The sequence below is a fragment of the Notamacropus eugenii genome, chromosome 2 (genome assembly GCF_028372415.1).
Source record: "Notamacropus eugenii isolate mMacEug1 chromosome 2, mMacEug1.pri_v2, whole genome shotgun sequence".
NCBI classification, from domain to species: Eukaryota; Metazoa; Chordata; class Mammalia; order Diprotodontia; family Macropodidae; genus Notamacropus; species Notamacropus eugenii.
Window position 1 is genome coordinate 178,043,874 of NC_092873.1, and position 20,294 is coordinate 178,064,167.

A 20,294-nucleotide genomic window follows, 5' to 3' on the forward strand; every position below is an offset into this window, starting at 1 on the left:
AGTGTAATGCCTCCAAAAGAAATGGGGGACAAGGGATAGATTTTAGAGGTGAAAAAAAAACCTGTTTTAAAGTTGCTAAGACTGAAATGCTGTGGCAGGGTCAGATGAACTATGACTGCTGTGATTTATTCCACAATGTCTAGTTTGTGTATGCTATGGTGCTTCCTATAATTCATATGAGACTATATTTCCTATCTAGAATTTTTGTAACTGGAAGCATGATACTTTACAAGTGAATTGACATTACCTACTAGAAAGCACATACAACATACACAAATTTATATACACACCTATTGATGAGGGAGACACCACCTGCCCACCCATCCCACCTTCTCCAAGTATTAGAATCCTTGAATATTAAAAATTTTGCTCCCTTACAGAATACATCCCTTATTTCTTTCCAGAAATCTAGGATATCATTCATACAAAGAATTGCAGAAGAAAGTAGTACAACACTTAGTACCAAAGTTCTCTCCTGAGAGAAGACATTCATAAGTCATTTTCCTAGCAATAGTCAAGCAATTTAAAGATAAAGAGAACTCCTTTGGGATACCTGAGCCCACACTAATTATTATTATTCATACCTATAAAGTTGTAATTGCTTCCTACTACTGTTTCTTTATGCCCCTGAATTAATTGTGTTAAGGGTCCCTCCCTAAACTTATTTTCTTGAGTTGCCCTACTTCCCAGAGATGAAGCCACCCTCAAATTAACGTAACTGTGATTTTTTACAACTGAACTAGATAAAATTCTCAGTGCTCTTGAAGCCAAGTAGGCTCCAAAACTGGCTCTAGACAGTAGCCCAGACTAATAAACTTTTTATGCAGCTGAGATCCTTTCAAATAAGCAAAACATCTTTCTCCTATGGTCTGACATTCCCAATCCTCCTGTTCCCTCTTGCTTCCCCTTTCCCATTGTTCCCTTTTTCCTATGCCACTGCCATTTGGGAGGGGATTGCCCTCCACTTCTCCCATGTGATCTTCCCTTTTTGCTGTACCCCATAATCCAAGGATCAGTCTGTATCACAGGTTTTTTAGTATAAGGAGTCCCCATATGCATATGCCTTTCTCTTGTAATGAACCAAGTTACTATCCATGTCTTGGGGAGTCATGGCTTTTGACTAACAACTAGTAAAATGTTCTTTGTCTCTAAAAATTATGACTTCATAAGTAAGTGTAGAACTGATACGTTTTCCATTTCTGTGCCTTTGTCCAGAAAGTTACCCAAGTCTGAAATGCTTTTTCTTCCTCACTTTGAACCCTAGAAGCACAGAGCCTGACAAGTTAGAAGGTATTTAACTACTACTTACTGATAAGTATCCCTAGTTCCCCACCAAATTCAGGCCAAGTACAACCTCCAATAAAAGGCATTCCTGATTCTCCCAAGTGTTAGTGTATCTCTAATCCCTAGCCACAATTAAACTTTGAATCTATTTATTTGTGCACAAACTGCCACCACTTTGCTCCACCCCCATCCCAGTATAAGGATACCTGGTCATATAGTAGACACTTAATACTTGCTTGTTGAAATGAATTATTAAACAGACTTTTCTTAAGCACCAAAATTTAATATATTACTTTTTCCCTTTTTTTGAGCTTATTGGAATTCAACATTCTTTGGTATTATTATATTCCTTGTAAATGTCCAATATTTCTACATTATGCCTTTTATGAGTTTGCTTGAGAAAATAACCAACAACATTTCTACTGCTTAAATTACAAATAACTAACCTAAAAACAAACTTTTAGAATGAAGCCCATTTATAAATTGAAGTCTGTGGGTGCACGTACAGTTTTACTATATAAACTAGTGTGAATTTTGTCATGGGTTTCATCAGGCTTGTTTTAAGTCTCTGCTAACATATTAATAATTCTTTACATGATTTCTTACTTTAAAGAAAGGGTCTGCAGCATACAATACAATAGCCTGAATATAACATCATAGTCATCAGGAATCATTACAATGTTTGCAACCTGTAAATCTGAAAACATTTTCTAGAAAACCAGAAGCATAATCTCATGGTAGGTTACAGGTTCCTTTTTTCACATTCAATCAAATTCATGTTACACAGATAAAATAAAATTAATCTATTGAGCCACTGAGTTTCATTTTGTTTGTGATGAGGAAAGAATGAAGGGAATAATAAATAAACTAAAAGACCAAACTCAGTTTCCAAGTACCACAACAACATGAGTACTTTATAACAATTTAGAAGATCCCTATCTTTATTGTTTTCCAGATTAAATATTTTCAATCCACAAAAGTCTGCCTTCTTTCCCTCTCAGCTCTTTCTCCTTCAACCCCATTAAGAAAGCAAAAAAAAAAATCTCCCACTCAGTGGCAATGGGGGGAAAAAACTTACAAATGTGTAGAGTTAAGCAAAATAAATTTCTGAAATGTCCATGTCCAAAAAATGTCTCAATCTGCACTGAGTGCATCTCTTCTAATCAATTCTCAAAGGGGAGACATGTTTGATTATGAATTCCCTGGTATGGTGACTGGTCATTATATTCAGCAAAGTTCCTAAATCTTTCAAAGTTGCTCATCTTTACAATATTATTACTGAATAATTTTTTTCTCTGGGTTCTGTTCACTTCCCTTTGCATCAGACTTTCCAAGTTTTTCTGAAATCACTCCTTTATCATTTCTCAGAGTACAAATAGTATTCCATCACATTTATAACATAATTTGTTCAGGCACTCTCCAATTGATTAGCATGCTCAAAATTTTACCAATTTTGGTAAAGTAAGTTCCTATAATTATCTTTGTGCATATGGGCCCTTTTTTTCATTCTTTGACCTCTTTTATATACAGACCTATTAGGTGATATAGCTGGGTCAAAGAGTATGCACATTTTAATAGCTTTTATGGCATAATTCTAAACTGCTTTTCATAATAATGGTACCAGTTCAAAGCTCTACCAAGAGCACATGAATATGTCTGTTTTCACAAAGATCCTCTAGTATTTATCACTTACTTTTTTTTTTTTTGGCAACTTTACCAATCTAAAGGATACGAGGGCCCTTGAGGCCGTTTTAATTTGCATTTCCCTAAAGGTGGCTATTTATAGTTTGTATTTCTTTCCCTGAAAAATGCCTATTCATATCCCTTGTTTATCAAATGGATATTGTCTTTTTTTCTTACAAATCTGAATCAGAGGGGTCATTTCTTTAAAGTGATATAATAAATTTCTATTTTGCCAAGTCAATATTTTACTTTGTTAAATAATTTAAATTTTGTTCTATCTTAGATGACAAAAAATATTTAGAAAACAGATGATGAAAAGTACTTAGAAAATGGAAAATTGATTCAAGTGTTAGACAAATAGAAAATATTCTTATATTTCTTTATAGTAAAATGACTATTGTCTTTATTAAATGATACATATTAATGTGTTTTTCCAATATACATGAAGGTGTTGCTATTTGTAGTAAGGGAAATCATGTCAGTGCAAATAACAATAAATCCATTTCAAATAATCAAAATCATTCAATTACCAAATGAATATCTGAAATGAAATTACTTTCTCTTACCTGTCGTAAGGTTCGTGCAACTAGGCTTTCCAATACAGGTCCTCTATCTTCATGCAGCAGATGTACTTCATCAAGAATCAGGAGCTTTACAAGTTGGGAAAGGGCTACATCTCCAACACTCTTTCTTGTTACTACATCCCATTTTTCAGGGGTAGTTACAAGCATCTGTAAAGGAGCAGGAAAAAATTCAATCAAAGGGAAGAACAATTCTCATTAACTTGTACTAAATACTGTCTTATTATTATAAGTGAATAGCATTTTGTCACCCATAATTCAGTAATACTGGCTACCTTTAAATAAAACCTAATAGTCATGAGGGAAAAATTTAGGATATGTTAAAATGTCTTTAAATTCTACATCATGTGTGTGTACACACACACACGCACACACACAAGATATATATACACACTCATCAAATTCTAAAGGCCTTATAAACAAAAGTTTGCTTCCGGCCTTCATATTTAGATGCAAATTTAACTCTGTAAACAAGGTTTTCCTGTCATTGGAATATGATAACACTATAGCTTTGAGAATGTTGATATCTTGATTAAGCCAAAATGCAATTTAACTACATGACTGAAAGAAAGCAAAATAATTGCCATGTTCTAAACATTTACTTGCTATCACTTTAAGCAAAAAAAAAAAAGAAAAAAATCCAAGAATCCATTTTAAATTTTCATTAATATTCTGATTATAATGGTATATGCTACTATGCCACCTGTTAGAATTTTATAGACTGTCTTTGAGAATTATTGTAGACAAAAATAACTGCATATATCCTCTCCAAATTTAGTTACATAACTCTTAGACAACAGAAATAAAACCTATACTGAAGTCTGTACTTAAAAAGTCTTCCCAGCTAGGTACAATCTTACCAGAGCTTGAATTCTACTTGGTTAAGAATACAGGTTGCCATCACGACTCTAAAACGTACAGAAGGATTTTGCTGGAGTCTACTGTTACAAAAGGAACTTATCCCTAAAATACATACACGTTGTATATGAACTATTATATTGCAAAACAACATGCATGTCAAAAAATAATTGATTAAATGTAAATTACTTCCACCACCAAATCTGTAAAGGGAGTGTATGTAAGGTGAATTTTAGTGTAACGTGGATTTTAGTGTGTGTAAAGTGCATTTTTATTATTATTTCTCAGAGTTCAGTTTCCTAGGATCCATAGTCATAACAATCAACAGTTGCCAAGTATTAGATATATTCCCACAGTTATGATTCAAAACATCTCCACCACACTTTCACATAGTTATATAATGATAAATAATACATCCACTGCAGCTGCACAGTGAGATACAGGGATGAGGTGATGTAAACTTGTGAGGCTATTGCTGGCAAAGTGTCTTTGTCTGTTGGTTTATAAAATAGGTGGTCACTAGATAGTGAATGGGGAACTCTTAGGGTTGAACGCACAAATGCTGTCTGTGCCTCAACTGGCCCCCACTGAGACTTGGGGGAACCCTTAGGGTTGAATGCACAAATGCTATGTGGGCCTCAACTGATCCCCAATGAGGCTTGAGGGGAACCTTAGGGTTGAATGCACAAGTTGGAATGCTGTGCGTGCCTTGATCGGCCCCCATCAAGGGTTGGGGGGAATCTGTGTTTGCCTCAACTGGCCCCCACTGAGGCTTGAGGGGATACAGGGGATGCACAAGTTGTGTTCATGTCAACTGACCCCATCGAGATGTAGTGGCAGTTGCCCTCCCCTTCTCACTGGCCCCTGTGTGAACGGTGATTAGGGAATTAGGAGCTTGTGCTCTCATTATGAGCAGTTATCTTCAGAGAAAACTAAACTAGAATAAAGTAAGATTATTAACCCCTTTTTAGTGTCTTTCCTGTCTGACCAAATCAAGAGTGAACCTGTGCTAGCAGCCCTCAAGTGTGCTATGTTTATCTGTCTTACAAGGAGAAAGTGAAAAGAAAAGATATGTGTCAAAGCTAAAGGATTAAGATGAAATTAAACAAACTATAGAATAGGAATAGGCCTTAAAGACATGTACTTGCCTGCTGAATAACGCTATTTGAAAAGATTAGTGATTATTATATGGAGTATAGTATACAATTTACTCTGCCATGGGAGCTATATCACATCTGTACTCATATCAGATCATATGCCATATGTCTACTTCCTAATGAACTATGGCAGTAAGATCACAAGAGCAAGAATAAATTCCTTTAATTAGAAAGATGAAATTTTCCTTTAGTTACTGTTGTTGTGGAAGTACATAACACTGGTCACATTTATATAAAAACCACATAAGATTAAAATGCTGTATCTATTTTTCTGTTTTTGAAACAAATTAGAATTATAAAATCATGCCTTCCATCACAGAGTGGACAAACAGATGAGAATCATCTAAATATATATTATAATGATAATAAGGAGGGGGCCAGAAGGGGAGGAACTGACACTTGCAGTAAGATCCCTGAAAATGATAACTTCCCAGAGAATTCTTAAATTAGGTCCTCCATCTAGTAGACAAAAAAGTAAATCAAAACTGTTTTTTAATACATATGGTATTTTATCTTGTAGGGGAATTGATAGAGTACACATCAGATGAGGGAGATAAGTGAAAAGTAAAAGAAAAACATCTAAGAAGTTATGAAATACTACCTAGTTGGGATAAGGTAGTAAACTTTTGTGACATTCCATTTTGAAAACCATTTATACAACATACATCACAGTCAATAAATATTCTACAAAGAAACAATTATATCCTACCAAAAGCACTCTCAAATTACTAAAGGATCCACAGTCACTTATTGTAGCATGACCTGTTTCTAACATAGACATACCCAAGCACATCACTACTATTAGATGGACAGACTGATTCTTTTTACACCAGGCAGTTAGGTGGTGCAATGACTTGGAGTGAGGAAGACATGAGTTTAAATTTCATCTCAGATATTTAATACCTGTGTGACTCTATAGTCATTTAGCTTCCCCTATCTCAACTAAAAATAGGAATAAGAAGCACCTACCTCATAGCATTGTTGTAAATATCAAATGAGATAATATTTGTAAAGCATTGAGCAAAGTGCCTGGCATATACTAGATGTCTAATAAATGTTTGTTTCCCTTTCCCTCCTTGTACATTTTCTAATCAAGAAGACTTGTTGTATTCAAGAGAAATATAAATGAATGAATAAATAATAAAAAGCATTCATTAAACACTTAACTATGTGAAAAGGTGGTCCCTGATGCCAAAGAATTCACATTCTAATTGTCTAACAGACAAAACATAGCAAAACTATGAGAAAATAATTATATACATATGTGTATAAGATAATGTTTAAGAATAACATCAAAAGAACACCTAATTTGATATAAAAAAATAATAGTAGTTGTTGGAGTGTAGTTCCTAGGTTAAAAACGGTCATATCTGAGTTAATTGTCACATTGAATAGCTACAATTGTAGATGAGACAGAATAGCTTTACAAACTTTTCAAAATCCAGGTTTACATTATAAGACATACACATTTCATTTAACCTGTAAAATCAAACAGTTCTAAATAATGTAACAGACAGATTAAATCTAAAATGTCATACCAGTGTATGAAGCTATATTCTCACTTATTATGGGTAGACTACTCCTTGATATACCAGTGTCAACAATGAAGCCAATAGCTCTAAATATATCTAATAAAAATGTTCACTACATACCTGATTCTGGGAATGCTAAAATGAATATCTATCTATCCATCCATCCATCCATCTATCTACCTTAGTATGAATGATCTCCTCCTTTGCACTTTAAAATTTTTCTTCCTCTGCTTTTGATTTGCATACATGCGCACACACAAGCAGACATAGAGAGCATTAAAATTTCTGAAGTATGATCTATTTATATTTAGGTCAAGGATGACAGCTTTCAATTAATGATTAATAAATAAAATTAATTGGAAAATATTCAGGTACAAGAGTATTTTGACTTATGAGGTCTGCTTAGATATGCAACTGCATTTAGGTCAAAAGAAAAAGAAAGCTCGTCATCTGTTGTTCTCTCTCCCCTCTACCATGTGTACGTATGTATGTTTATGGAGCTATGTATGTGTGTGCAGACATGTAATCACATATACAAATACATGTGTGTATACATATACATACTTAGATATGTATGTTAATAGTATTTTTACATTTTTCATAGTTTCTATTATCTGTTAGAAAAGCAGATATAATTAAAACATCAATTCCGAAATTAAGAAATAGGAAAATACTAAATGCAACCTATACTTTGAAAATGAACACATATTAAAAAAGACCTCTCTTAGTTAAAAGGTTTGAGAGCTAAAAGTAAAAGGCATATTCCCTTTTATTGTTAACAAACTTAGTGAAAAGTTAATTAAACTAAGTTATTAAATTAATAACTATTTTATATCTATTAAGATTAATAATACATGGAATTTTATTATGTTCAAATAATTTGCAGTTTTTGTCACTTTCTAATTTTCTAAAGCAGAGGATAGCACAAAAAATTCTAGATATCAACTATTAATTTTACAAGGTAAAAACTATACAGAATTCTAGCCTCATTTCTATGAAATTACTACTTGCAAGATAATAAGTGTTCCAGGATTTCAACCCAATAGATAGCAACAGAAGAGTCAGGTATGAATGACTCAGCCAGTAATTACCCATCTTCTCTTTTCACACTTCCAAATGGAATTCTGGGGCATAATCTCATCCCTGACCAGTTCTTTTGTCTACGGCAAACTCTGTCTTCTCTGTCACCCACATGGCAATGGTTTGGTTTATAGTGGACAGATTTGCCCAGGGTTATTTAGACACATATAAATATTTTCATTGGGCAATACCAATGCTACTCCATCAAAATGTTATTATCCAGATAGGCATTATAAGTTATTATTTACTAATCTAATAACAGTTAGCAGTTATATAGCACTTTAAAGTTTGTGAGAACTTTATATATTATCTCATTTGATCCTTACAATAAGTGCTGAGGTAGGTACTATTATTATCTCCATTTTACAGGAAAGGAAACCAAGGCACAAAGAGGTTAAATGACTCACCCAGGTTCACATAGTTTATAAGTGCCTGAGGCAGGATTTGAATTCAGGTTTCCTAAGTCTAGCAAAACACCAACTGTGTCACTGAGAGCCTATTAAGAAAAATAAGCCTGTACCTTTCAAATTATTTATAGGCTAATAGTAGGAGCTATAATGGTAAATTATTTAAATATAAAAGAACTAGTTAGTAGTTCTTTTTATTCATTTATTTGTTGTTTTTATTTATAAGTTAGTTACATTTAGGAACTTCTATTTTAAAGACATAAATATGAATAAATTCTAGTTTTCCTTCTAAAACACTGAAAGACTGAAAACTTTTAAACAGATATATACATAGTTCTTCTCACCAATTAATACTGAAATGAAAACATACTATCCATGACAATGATTATGTTTCCTGATAAATCTTTCTAGTCTCCTATCAACTTGGGTACACAGGTTCAAAGAGTTTTGCAGAGTAGAGTAGTGGAAAGCAGGCTGAACTTGAGGTCAAAAAGATTTGGATTCTGATCCCACCTAAAATATTTACTAGCTGTTTAAACATGGATGAGTCACTAAAGGAAGCCTCAGTGTCCTCAGTTTTACAATGAGGATAATAATGTTTATAGTATCTAATTCACAGGGTTGTTGTGATCAAATGAGATAATATATGTAAAATACTCTGCTCCTCTATATCTGTTTTGTTTTGTTACAGGCATCATTTTTGGACCTCTATTAAATAACAGTGGTAACAATGGACATTTTTGCTTTACCCCTTGTCTTTAGTGAAAAATCCTCTATAGTGTTTTTCCATTAGAAAGGATAGTTCTTGTTTTTAATTTATATTGTTTAAAAAGATCAATTTATTCTTAAGCTTTCTGGTGTTTTTATTAATTTTTAAAGACTGGGTCTCACTACTTAGCCCAGGCTAAAACTACAGACCCAATTCTACTAGTGAATGGCACAGGAGCTTTGATCTGCTCTGTTTGAAATGTGGGCCAAGCTGTCTTTCTTTAGGCAACTTGGTGTCCCCTTCTCCCAGGGACTTACTATATAGATGCTGATCTCGGTGTGGATACTCAATTGGCTTAGCCCACAGAAGCTCAGAAACTCCCAATTCAAGAGATATGTCAGTCCCATTCTCCTTAATAGCCAGGGTATTAGGTGTGTGCTATAATGCCTGAACTTTCTAATATTTTTAACACGTTTTATTTTCTTAAAAGCCTCTTCTGCATTTAGTCATAGAATCAAGTGATTTTAACTTTGTGTTGTTGATGTGCACTATCATATTTATAGTTTACCCAGTGTTAAACCAAATCTGAATTCCTAATGTAAATTCAACTTAATCACCGCGGATAATCTTTTGTATATACTGCTAGAGGCTTATAATTATAGATGAGTAAGTTCACAACTAATAAGACCCTCTATGATTAGTTTATAATTGGGTTAAATATTCCCAGGCTACTAACTTCTATCATCCACTCTTTGTGATTCATCTTCATAATTTCCTTTGGTCACCCTAGCCAGAAACCATATATAATCTTAGACACACAGTACAAAAGGCAATTACAATAATAAAAAAATTGTAAGATGGGAGGGACAGAAAATAGTATTGCTAAAAGAAAATAAATTAATTAAAAACACAGGATAGTTTTTACCAAATAGGTAAAAGCATGCATTTTTCTTCTTAATCTTTATTTTTTGTGAAAGCAAAAACAACATGTTGAAATACAAAAAAAGACTTGGCTTCAGAGGACAGCTCTACAACTTGCAAGATGTGTGGTCATCATAAGTAATTTACCTTTATTGAGCTTCTCTTTCATTATCTTTAAAAGGATTTACCACAGGCCCCATCCTTCCTCACAGGGATTTTTTTTTTCCTTTTTGGACCAGCTTTATGATTTAATTTTTGTAGAGAAACTTCTTTCAGTGATGCAACATGAAAAAAGCATTTTATAATCAATCAACAAGCATTTATTAAGCACCTACTAAGTACCTAGCACCATGGCAGACACTGAAGATACAAAGACAGAAATAAAAGTCCCTATCAGGGACATATATATATATATATATATATATATATATATATATATATATATATATATATATATATATATATATATAGTTTTATGCAGAACATATGCAAAAATTCTTGACCTCTCTGAAGCACACTACCTCCTCCCTAGATTTTCCTGATACTACTGTCTCTCGATTTTTCTCTCATATCATTGTTTTTCAGATTACTTTTGTAGATATTCATGCTATTGGACTATTCATTTTATCATGGGAGGGCATCTCTTTTCTCTCTATACCCAAAACAAAACTCATTTTCCCCCTCAAAACCTACTCCCTCTACCAAACTTCCATTTCACTAATGAGTATATTAACACTTGTCTAGTTAGCACCTGTAGTACAGTGCCTTGAACATGGCAGAATTCAGAGGTTCTTAACCTGTGGTCCATGAACTTGTTTTTTGTAACATTTTAATTTTTATATTACATTATAACTGACTTCCTTTCTCATTCTATGGATTTCACTTTAAAATTTATAAACCTTATTCTCAGAACAAGGGGTTTAAAAGTTTCACCCGACTAGAGGTTCATGAGAAAAAAAAAGGCTAAGAACCCTTACATTAGATCCTTAAAAAATACTGATGAATTGATTTGCTGATTAATTATGTAGATATGATATTGCCCAGTCATTGTAGAAAATGAATCAGAATTATACTATTAAAAATAACAAAAAGGCTCATATGCTTTTAGCAAGAGAATTCATTTTAAGGCACGTAACTCAAAGAGATTAAAGAGAGAAAAAAAAGGTCACATTTGCACCAAAATATTTCATAGCAGTACTTTTTGTAACAGCAAAAATCCAGAAACAAAGTTTAAAGAATGGCTAAACAAATTATGATACGTGAATTTAATGAAATATTACTCTCATAAGAAATATGAATAAGGATTTTGAGAAGCATGTGAAGGAAAAATTGGATGAACAGATACAAAGTGAATTAGAAACTATGGGGAAAAATAGACACAATAATTATAACAATGTAGATTTTTTTAAAAATTAAAAACTCAAATGGACTGTTATGTAATTATGACATTTGGCTACAAATACATCCCCCTTATCTTCTTTGCAGAAATGGGTAAAAGTGTGAATCAATTTATATACTGCCAAACTAAACTGATGTGATTAAGAATTAGCTTTGCTGAACTGCTCTTCTCTACTTCTCTCCACAATTAGGGTTAAGTGATTTGCCCAGGATCACACAGCTAGTAAGTGTCAAGTGTCTGAGGCTAGATTTGAACTTATCTTCCTGACTTCAGACTGGTCCTTTATTCACTGAGCCACCTAGCTGCTCCTCTTCTCCTCTCTTTTTTATTTTGTTACAAATATGGCTTCAGATCCTTAGAGAAAAGACAGACAGGGGGCGGAGCCAAGATGGCAGAGTAGAAAGACACACACATGCTAGCTCCGAACCCACAGCCCATAAAATATCTGTAAAGAAGAACTCCCAACAAATTCTGGAGCAGCAGAAGCCACAGAACAATGGAGCAGATGAGATTTCTGTTCCAGAGACCTGAAAACAGACATCAAAGGTCCGTCGCGCACTGGACCTGGAGCTGAGCCCAGCCCTGCCTTGGCTGCATGGCACCAGGAGGAGCAGATCAGAGCTGGCTTCAGGGACAGAATCTCCAGCAGCCGCGCAAGTCCCTCCACCTGTAGGTAACAAGGGTCGGTGAGAGAGTCTTTTTGGCCAGTGAGAGGGGAGTGGGGTGTCCCCGTGGCTCGGGCCCCCTCAGGAGGCAGCGGCGGGGGCGGCAGCAGACAGGGTCTCCCCAAGCAGGCGGAGCTCAGATCCATTGTTGAAGGTCTCCTCATAAACCCCCTGAGGGAACTGAGTCCCGTGTGGTGTCCCTGCCCCCACCTGAGCACCTGAATTTAATCTCACACTGAATAGCAGCCCTGTCCCCGCTGAAAGCCCTGAGCCTGGGGAGCTGCATCTGAATCTCAGACCCCAAGCACTGGCTGGGCAGATCTGGAGGCAAGGTGGGGGTGGAAAGAAAACTCAGAAGTCAAGTCACTGGCTGGGAAAATGCCCACAAAAGGGAAAAAAAATAAGACTATAGAAGGTTACTTTCTTGGTGAACAGATATCTCCTCCCTTCCTTTCTGATGAGGAAGAACAATGCTTACCATCAGGGAAAGACACAGAAGTCAAGGCTTCTGTATCCCGCATATCCAAAATAAATATACTATGGGCTCAGGCCATGGAAGAGCTCAAAAAAGATTTTCAAAATCAAGTAAGAGAGGTGAAGGAAAAACTGGGAAGAAAATTAGAGAGATGCAAGTAAAGCATGACAAGTAGGTCAACACCTTGCTAAAGGAGACCCAAAAAAGTGCTGAAGAAAATAACACCTTGAAAAATAGGCTAATTCAACTGGCAAAAGAGGTTCAAAAAGTCAATGAGGAGAAGAATGCTTTCAAAAGCAGAATTAGCCAAATGGAAAAGGAGGTTCAAAAGCTCACTGAAGAAAATAGTTCTTTCAAAATTAGAATGGAACAGATGGAGGCTAATGACTTTATGAGAAACCAAGAAATCACAAAACAAAACCAAAAGAATGAAAAAATGGAAGAGAATGCGAAATATCCCATTGCAAAAACAAATGACCTGGAAAATAGATCCAGGAGAGACAATTTAAAAATTATGGGACCTGAAAGCCATGATCAAAAAAAGAGCCTAGACATCATCTTTCATTAAATTATCAAGGAAAACTGCCCTGAGATTCTAGAACCAGAGGGCAAAATAAGTATTCAAGGAATCCACTGATCACCACCTGAAAGAGATCCAAAAAAGAGAAACTCCTAGGAACATTGTGGCCAAATTCCAGAGTTCCCTGGTTAAGCAGAAAATATTGCAAGCAGCTAGAAAGAAACAATTCAAGTACTGTGGAAATACAATCAGGATAACACAAGATCTAGCAGCTTCTACATTAGGGGATCGAAGGGCATGGAATAGGATATTCCAGAAGTCAAAGGAACTAGGACTAAAACCAAGAATCACCTACCCAGCAAAACTGAGTATAAAACTTCAGGGGAAAAAATGGTCTTTCAATGAAATCGAAGACTTTCAAGCATTCTTGATGAAAAGACCAGAGCTGAAAAGAAAATTTGACTTTCAAACACAAGAATGAAGAGAAGCATGAAAAGGTAAACAGCAAAGAGAAGTCATAAGGGACTTACTAAAGTTGAACTGTTTACATTCCTACATGGAAAGACAATATTTGTAACTCTTGAAACTTTTCTCAGTATCTGGGTAGTGGGTGGGATTACACACACACACACACACACACACACACACACACACACACACACAGCACAGAGTGAATTGAATAGGATGGGATCATATCTTAAAAAAAATGAAATTAAGCGGTGAGAGAGAAATACACTGGGAGGAGAAAGGGAGAAATGGAATGGGGCAAATTATCTCTCATAAAAGAGGCAAGTAAAAGATTTTTTAGTGGAGGGAAAAAGAGGGGAGATGAGAGAAAAACATGAAGTTTACTCTCATCACATTCCACTAAAGGAAGGAATAAAATGCACACTCATTTTGGTATGAAAACCTATCTTTCAATACAGGAAAGTGGGGGAGAAGGGGATAAGTAGGGTGGGGGGGATGACAGAAGGGAGGGGAGTGGGAGGAGGGAGCAATTTGAAGTCAACACTCTTGGGGAGGGACAGGATCAAAAGAGAGAATAGAAGCAATGGGGGGCAGGATAGGATGGAGGGAAATATAGTTAAGTCTTACACAACACGACTATTATGGAAGTCATTTGCAAAACTACACAGGTATGGCCTATATTGAATTGCTTGGCTTCCCAAAGGGAATGGGTGGGGAGGGAGGGATGAAGAGAAGTTGGAACTCAAAGTTTTAGGAACAACTGTCGAGTACTATTCTTGCTACTAGGAAATAAGAAATATAGGTAATGGGATATAGAAAGTTATCTGGCCCTACAGCACAAAAGAGAAGATGGGGACAAGGGAAGGGAGGGATGATAGAAGAGAGGGCAGGTTGGTGATGGGGGCAATTAGAATGCTCGGTGTTTTGGGGTGGGGGAAGGGGACAAATGGGGAGAAAATTTGGAACCCAAAATTTTGTGAAAATGAATGTTAAAAGTTAAATAAATAAATTTAATAAAAAAAAAAAGACAGAAAAAAGAAAGCCTTTCCACAATTTTCTATAATTCCTGTGGATCTGATTAGACTTTTAAGATGGAGAGAAAATATCAACCCCAAAAAGTCTAAGCAAAAAAAAAAAAAAAGGCTTCAGACAATATTCAAGTCTATATTAAAGTACAGTTATCCCTTCCATATCATGGGATATAAAGGATCAGGGAGCTTCTGTGATCTGGAAAACCCACATAAAAACTTTTGGCCCTCCCTTCATACCACAGGAGAAGTCTGAATTATTATGGTATTAAAAGATAAAATATGTTCATATTATATAATATTATACATATGTTTTATGCGTTTCTGGGTTTCTAAACTTTTTCTGTGTCATCTGCTGGCCTTTGAGAGTTGTCTGCAGCTTCCACAAAACTTTCCCAAAATTCTCATTTAATTTTTTTATGCTGACTTGCAATATATTGAAACTGTGATGGGGAAAGTTGCAAAGTAAAAGGGATAACTGTAATTAATATTCTTATATAACACAGGATATGATACAAAAATTCTATTTTTGAAGATTCAAAGTACCATATTTAGTAGGCTTAAAACTGAAAATATATTTCTGAAGTTTAATAGAAAGCAAAGAAAACTCAAAATGAAAACAGAAGGATGATGATCTTATTTTGTTTCTTGCATTACTGACATGGGAACAATATTTAAAAATTTATATATGTGTGTGTATACATATGTGTTAGTCTGGAAAAATACAGTTTAGAATATTCAAAAATCACAAAAATAAAAAAAATGAAGCTTTTCTGAAGTCGATTTTTTAAATTGACATAATAAATATGAATAATTTGCATGGTAAATTTATAAGGATACATGAGAATGTATAAACTACCTTCAATAATAGCATTTCAAATTGCTTTACAATTGTACTCTAATTTATAACCACAGGAAATGAGTGACACAAAACAGATCAGAAAATGCTAAGCAGCCGGGAGGATAAGGGAGACATCCTTGGGAGGGGGGTAGGTTAAGTGATAGGAGGACAGGGCAGCACGGAGAAGTAAAGTAGAGGAATCATGAGCGATAGGGAAATAAGAGATACACACAAACACAAAATAAAGATCACGAATAGAATTTATTAGGGGAAAAAAAGCAGGAATCATGATCTTAGACAAAGTTAAAACTACAATAGATTTCATCCAAAGAGAAAAATAGAGAAACTGAATGTCAGCTATATTAATCAATATTATTTTAGCCTATTTAAAATAACTACAGTATTGGGTCAGAATATTGATGTGGTGTAGGAAATGAGCTGATGGATTTAGAAAAACTACGGAAAGATTTGGACTTATGAAGAACTTATCCACCCTGAGAAATAGAGGACAAATAAGCATAATACAGTCTTACATAAATGCATATGAATGAATATGTCCGTATTTATGTTTATGTGTGTGCATGTGTGTGTGTATGCATGCATATGTATGTGTAAATTCATGTTTGTAGACATGACCAAGGCCTTTGACACTGTTAGTCATGAAGGCTTATGGAAAATTATGTCAAAATTTGGTTGTCCAGAGAAGTTCATCAGCATTGTACATCAATTTCATGATGGCATGTTTGCCCAGGTTCTAGATAGTATACAATGCTCTCATGCAGACCCAGTCATCAGTGCAGCGCAACAAGGCTGTGTGCCTGCTCCCATGCTTTTTAGCATGATGTTTTCAGTCATGTTGGCAAATGCTTTCAATGAGGATGAATACGGCATCAAGGTCAACTACTGCACTGATGGCAAATTCTTCAACTTGAAAATGCTACAAGTCAAGACTAAAGTGGAGGGAGTGTTGGTGCATGATTTTCTGTTTGAAAATTATTGCACATTCAATGCAGCCTCTGAAGCTGAAATGCAACCAAGTATGGATCAATTCTCTGCTGCCTCTGCTAATTTTGGGCTAACAATTAACACCAAGAAAACACAGGTGCTCCATCAGCCACCACCACACCATCCATACATGAAACCATTAGTTACAGCAAATGGACAAGCTCTGAATGCCATGGGTAAGTTCACTTACCTTGGTAGTGTACTTCCAGGGATGTACACATTGACAATGAGGTTGACACATGCATTGCCAGAGCTAGCCAGTGTTTGGGAGGCTCCAAAAAAGTAAAGGAGAGAAGAGGTATTTGACTGACTACCAAACCAAAGGTGTACAGAGTTATGCTACTGACCTCATTGTTGTATGACTGTGAAAACATGGAGAGTATACCAGCACCACGCCAGGAAACTGAATCACTTCCATTTGAAATGTCTTAGGAACATTCTGAAGAACACCTGGCAGTTTAAGGGACCAGACACTGAGGTCCTTACATGAACTAAAATGCCAAGCATTCACATTGTTTCAGAGAGCACAACTCCAATGGGCTGGCCATGTTATTCAAATACACAACGTATGGTTGCCAAAAAGACCGTTTTATGAAGGACTCGCACAGGGTAAGCGTTCACATGGTGGTCAGAAGAAGCAATATAAGGATACTCTCAAGGTCGTGCTTAAGAACTTTGGAACCGATTGTGTGACATGGGAGATACTGGCATAGGGCCGCTCAGCATGGCATGCTTACGTCAGAGAAAGTGCTATGCTCTATGAGCTAACCAGAATTGAAATAGCTCAAAGGAAATGCAAGATGCACAAATTTAGAGTATCCACTCCAAATGTTTACACAGACTATTTGGGCCAGACCTGTGGTAGAGCATTCTGAGCTCATGTTGGTCTGATCAGTCACAGTGGACACACTGAAACTTGACTCTAGCACAGTGATGTCATTTTGGTCCTCTTCAAGAAAAAAGGACAATAACCAATATATATCTGCACTTAATTTGTAGTCTTCTCGGGGAGGAGAGGGAAAAAAGTTGGGGAAAGGAACAAAGTAAAAAGTGTATGGCAGAGAACAAAATAAAATTTACAAGGAAGCAAAGAAAGGATAAAAAATTCTGAACACAATGTGTAGTATTTATTATACAGGCTTTCTTGAAATGGAAATTTACTGTGTTATATTTTGAATCCTCTCTTACACACTGCTGTGCAGATGTAATGCTGTTTTTTCTTTTCTTATTTTGAATTTGTTTTAATATTTAAATTTATGTTTCTTTTCTTTCCTTACTGTTTTATTGAAAATCCATTTTTTGTTTTAGTATAATTAGGGGCAGCTAGGTGATGCAGTGGACAGAGTAGCAGTGTAGGAGTCAGGAGGACCTGAGTTCAAATCTCACCTCAGACACTTGATACTCACTAGCTGTGTGACCTTGGGCAAGTCACTTAACCCCAATTATCTCATCCTGGGTCATCTCCAGTCATCCTGATGAATATCTGGTCGCTGGATTCAGGTGGCTCTGGGGGAGAAGTGAGGCTAGTGACCTGCACAGCCTTCCCTCACTCAAAACAAAGTCAAGTGCAAGTCATATCATTATTTCTCTGATGGCATGATCTTCTTCGGCAAGGAAGGAGGAACTACAGTATAATCAAATACCTCTGATTGAATAATGAGATTAAAGAAGATCTTCCCCACCCATTAATGGGCCTGGGAAGATTTATAGGAAGCCCCACAGCTTTTGTTAATGAAGCATTGGTTCTCATCTGGCTCTAAAAAATGTATATATACTCTGAGGTGAGTGAGGTTTTACTTTGGGGCTTAGTTTTGGAAGAAGGTTTGTGGGCCAGATCAGACTCTGGGAAGTCGCTAAGCAGTCCCCCTCCCCCCTCGGATTTGAAAACCCAGATGTGGGTGCTTCTCTCTCTGGTAACTATGTATGTCTGTAATAGCCAGACAATTGGATCTGTCTATTGATCTATGATGTGTGTATTGCTTATGTCACAGTTGGAAGCCATGTCTGTTAATTTGATTTTTCTGTATTCTCTCCTAACTTCAGGGTGCTGATTTTTTCCCCTTAACTAAGTGAATGATACATGTGCTTGATTAAAGTAATTGTTAACCCCTCAAAAGTTGCCTTTCCTTCAGAAAAGCAGATCTAAGAACCTGTGATAGCAGGCTCCCCTGTGTGAGTTGGGGTACTTGCTTTTATAACTGTGTATTTAAACTCTGGTACTTTAGTTTAAAATAAATATATTTCAAAAAAAATTTTTAAAAGTAAAATGCTAAGGAAGTCTAATAAAAAGGAAAAAAAGTCTAATAGAACAGGCTTTTTAATGCAGCAATTCATTCAAATGAACCATCTCTCTGCAGAGGAATACTACTCAGCAGGTCCAGCTGTGATTCTGAAATCTGTAGAGCTAAATCAAAGATAATTGGACTTCTGAGTATCTTTGAATTATAGTTGGGGAAAGAGTCTCATATCATTTGCATTAACAATAAAGACTGCCTTTTATGTTTTAAAATTTAAGATACCTTTTTGATACGCAAGAAAATACAAGTTATATAATAATTTATAGATGTATGGATTTTCTTTGTCTATAACATCTTAAGGTATTTTACAGCAGCATTAAACCTTACAAAAGAAAAAAAGAAAAAATCAATAGTTAATACTAGAGATTCTATGATGATCAAAGCATTTTCTAGCTTACTTATTACTAAAATGAGATTCCTTGAAAAAATATGATCCTATTACTTTTATTAATAACATTATGCAAAGTAAGAAACTGCTACTTCACAAGAATATAAAATAATATTTCTGCTTATTTGGGATTATTAAATACACTGATTAAATTCATATATATATTTTGCAAACTAAACTAATTTTTCATTTAACATTTCTTAATTTCTTTTAAAATTTCTAGCTTATATTTTAGTTATTAGTGGTAGCATATTTTAGATAGTTTACTTTTTTATTTGTTATATAACTGTAACAAAATCCACATTAATAAGTCTGCAGGTCTGAATATGAATGAGAATCATTAGCACGAAAATAAAATTAATTAGAAAAATAATTTTCAAAAAGAGAAAAAAGCACCTTGTAAAATAGTATCAAAGATGTGTTCTTGTTACGAAACAGTTATGGCATTAACAGAATTAAAGTACTGATTCTGATACTTATTACACCTCAGTAATATTAGGAAAAGACATTTAGTTTCTCTGCATCTCATTTTCCCCATCTGAAAAATATGGGAATTAGAAGAGATGCTCTCTGTAGCCCTTTACGGCATCAAACCTACGACTTTACAAATTCCAAAGTTAAACAATTTATAAGTCACAGAGAAGAATGCATTAGCAATTTAACAGATATAAAAAGTGAGCCTAATTTCTGTGCAAAAAATAATTTACCAAATAGGTGGAGTTATTGAATAAAGTTTTTGCTTTTCATTAAGGTCTAAGACATCTCAATATCCACATGACAAACTGATTTATGAAGAAAGTGTACAACATCCTTTCACATTTGTTTCTTTCACTACTCACAAGACCACTTAGTTACGCCATCATCATATCTCAAATGAATTTCTGCTATAACAGTCTCCTATTTGGTCTCCCAATTTATGTTATTCCCCCCTCCCCCCCAATCCATTCTTCAAATGAAGTGCTAAATTTTTCTAATTAGAGCATATGTTTGTCCATG

At 35.1% G+C, this 20,294-nt stretch overlaps 1 protein-coding gene across 4 annotated transcripts in view; it reads right to left on the reverse strand.

Annotated features, from left to right (window-relative positions):
- The window catches only part of ASCC3 (activating signal cointegrator 1 complex subunit 3), a 400,644-nt gene that overhangs the window by 270,426 nt on the left and 109,924 nt on the right, over positions 1–20,294 (reverse strand). For all 4 annotated transcript variants that reach the window (XM_072642929.1, XM_072642932.1, XM_072642930.1 and 1 more), the window contains one exon: positions 3,534–3,698. In XM_072642929.1, the coding sequence (XP_072499030.1) occupies positions 3,534–3,698 (165 nt within the window). The remainder of the gene's footprint in view (positions 1–3,533; positions 3,699–20,294) is intronic.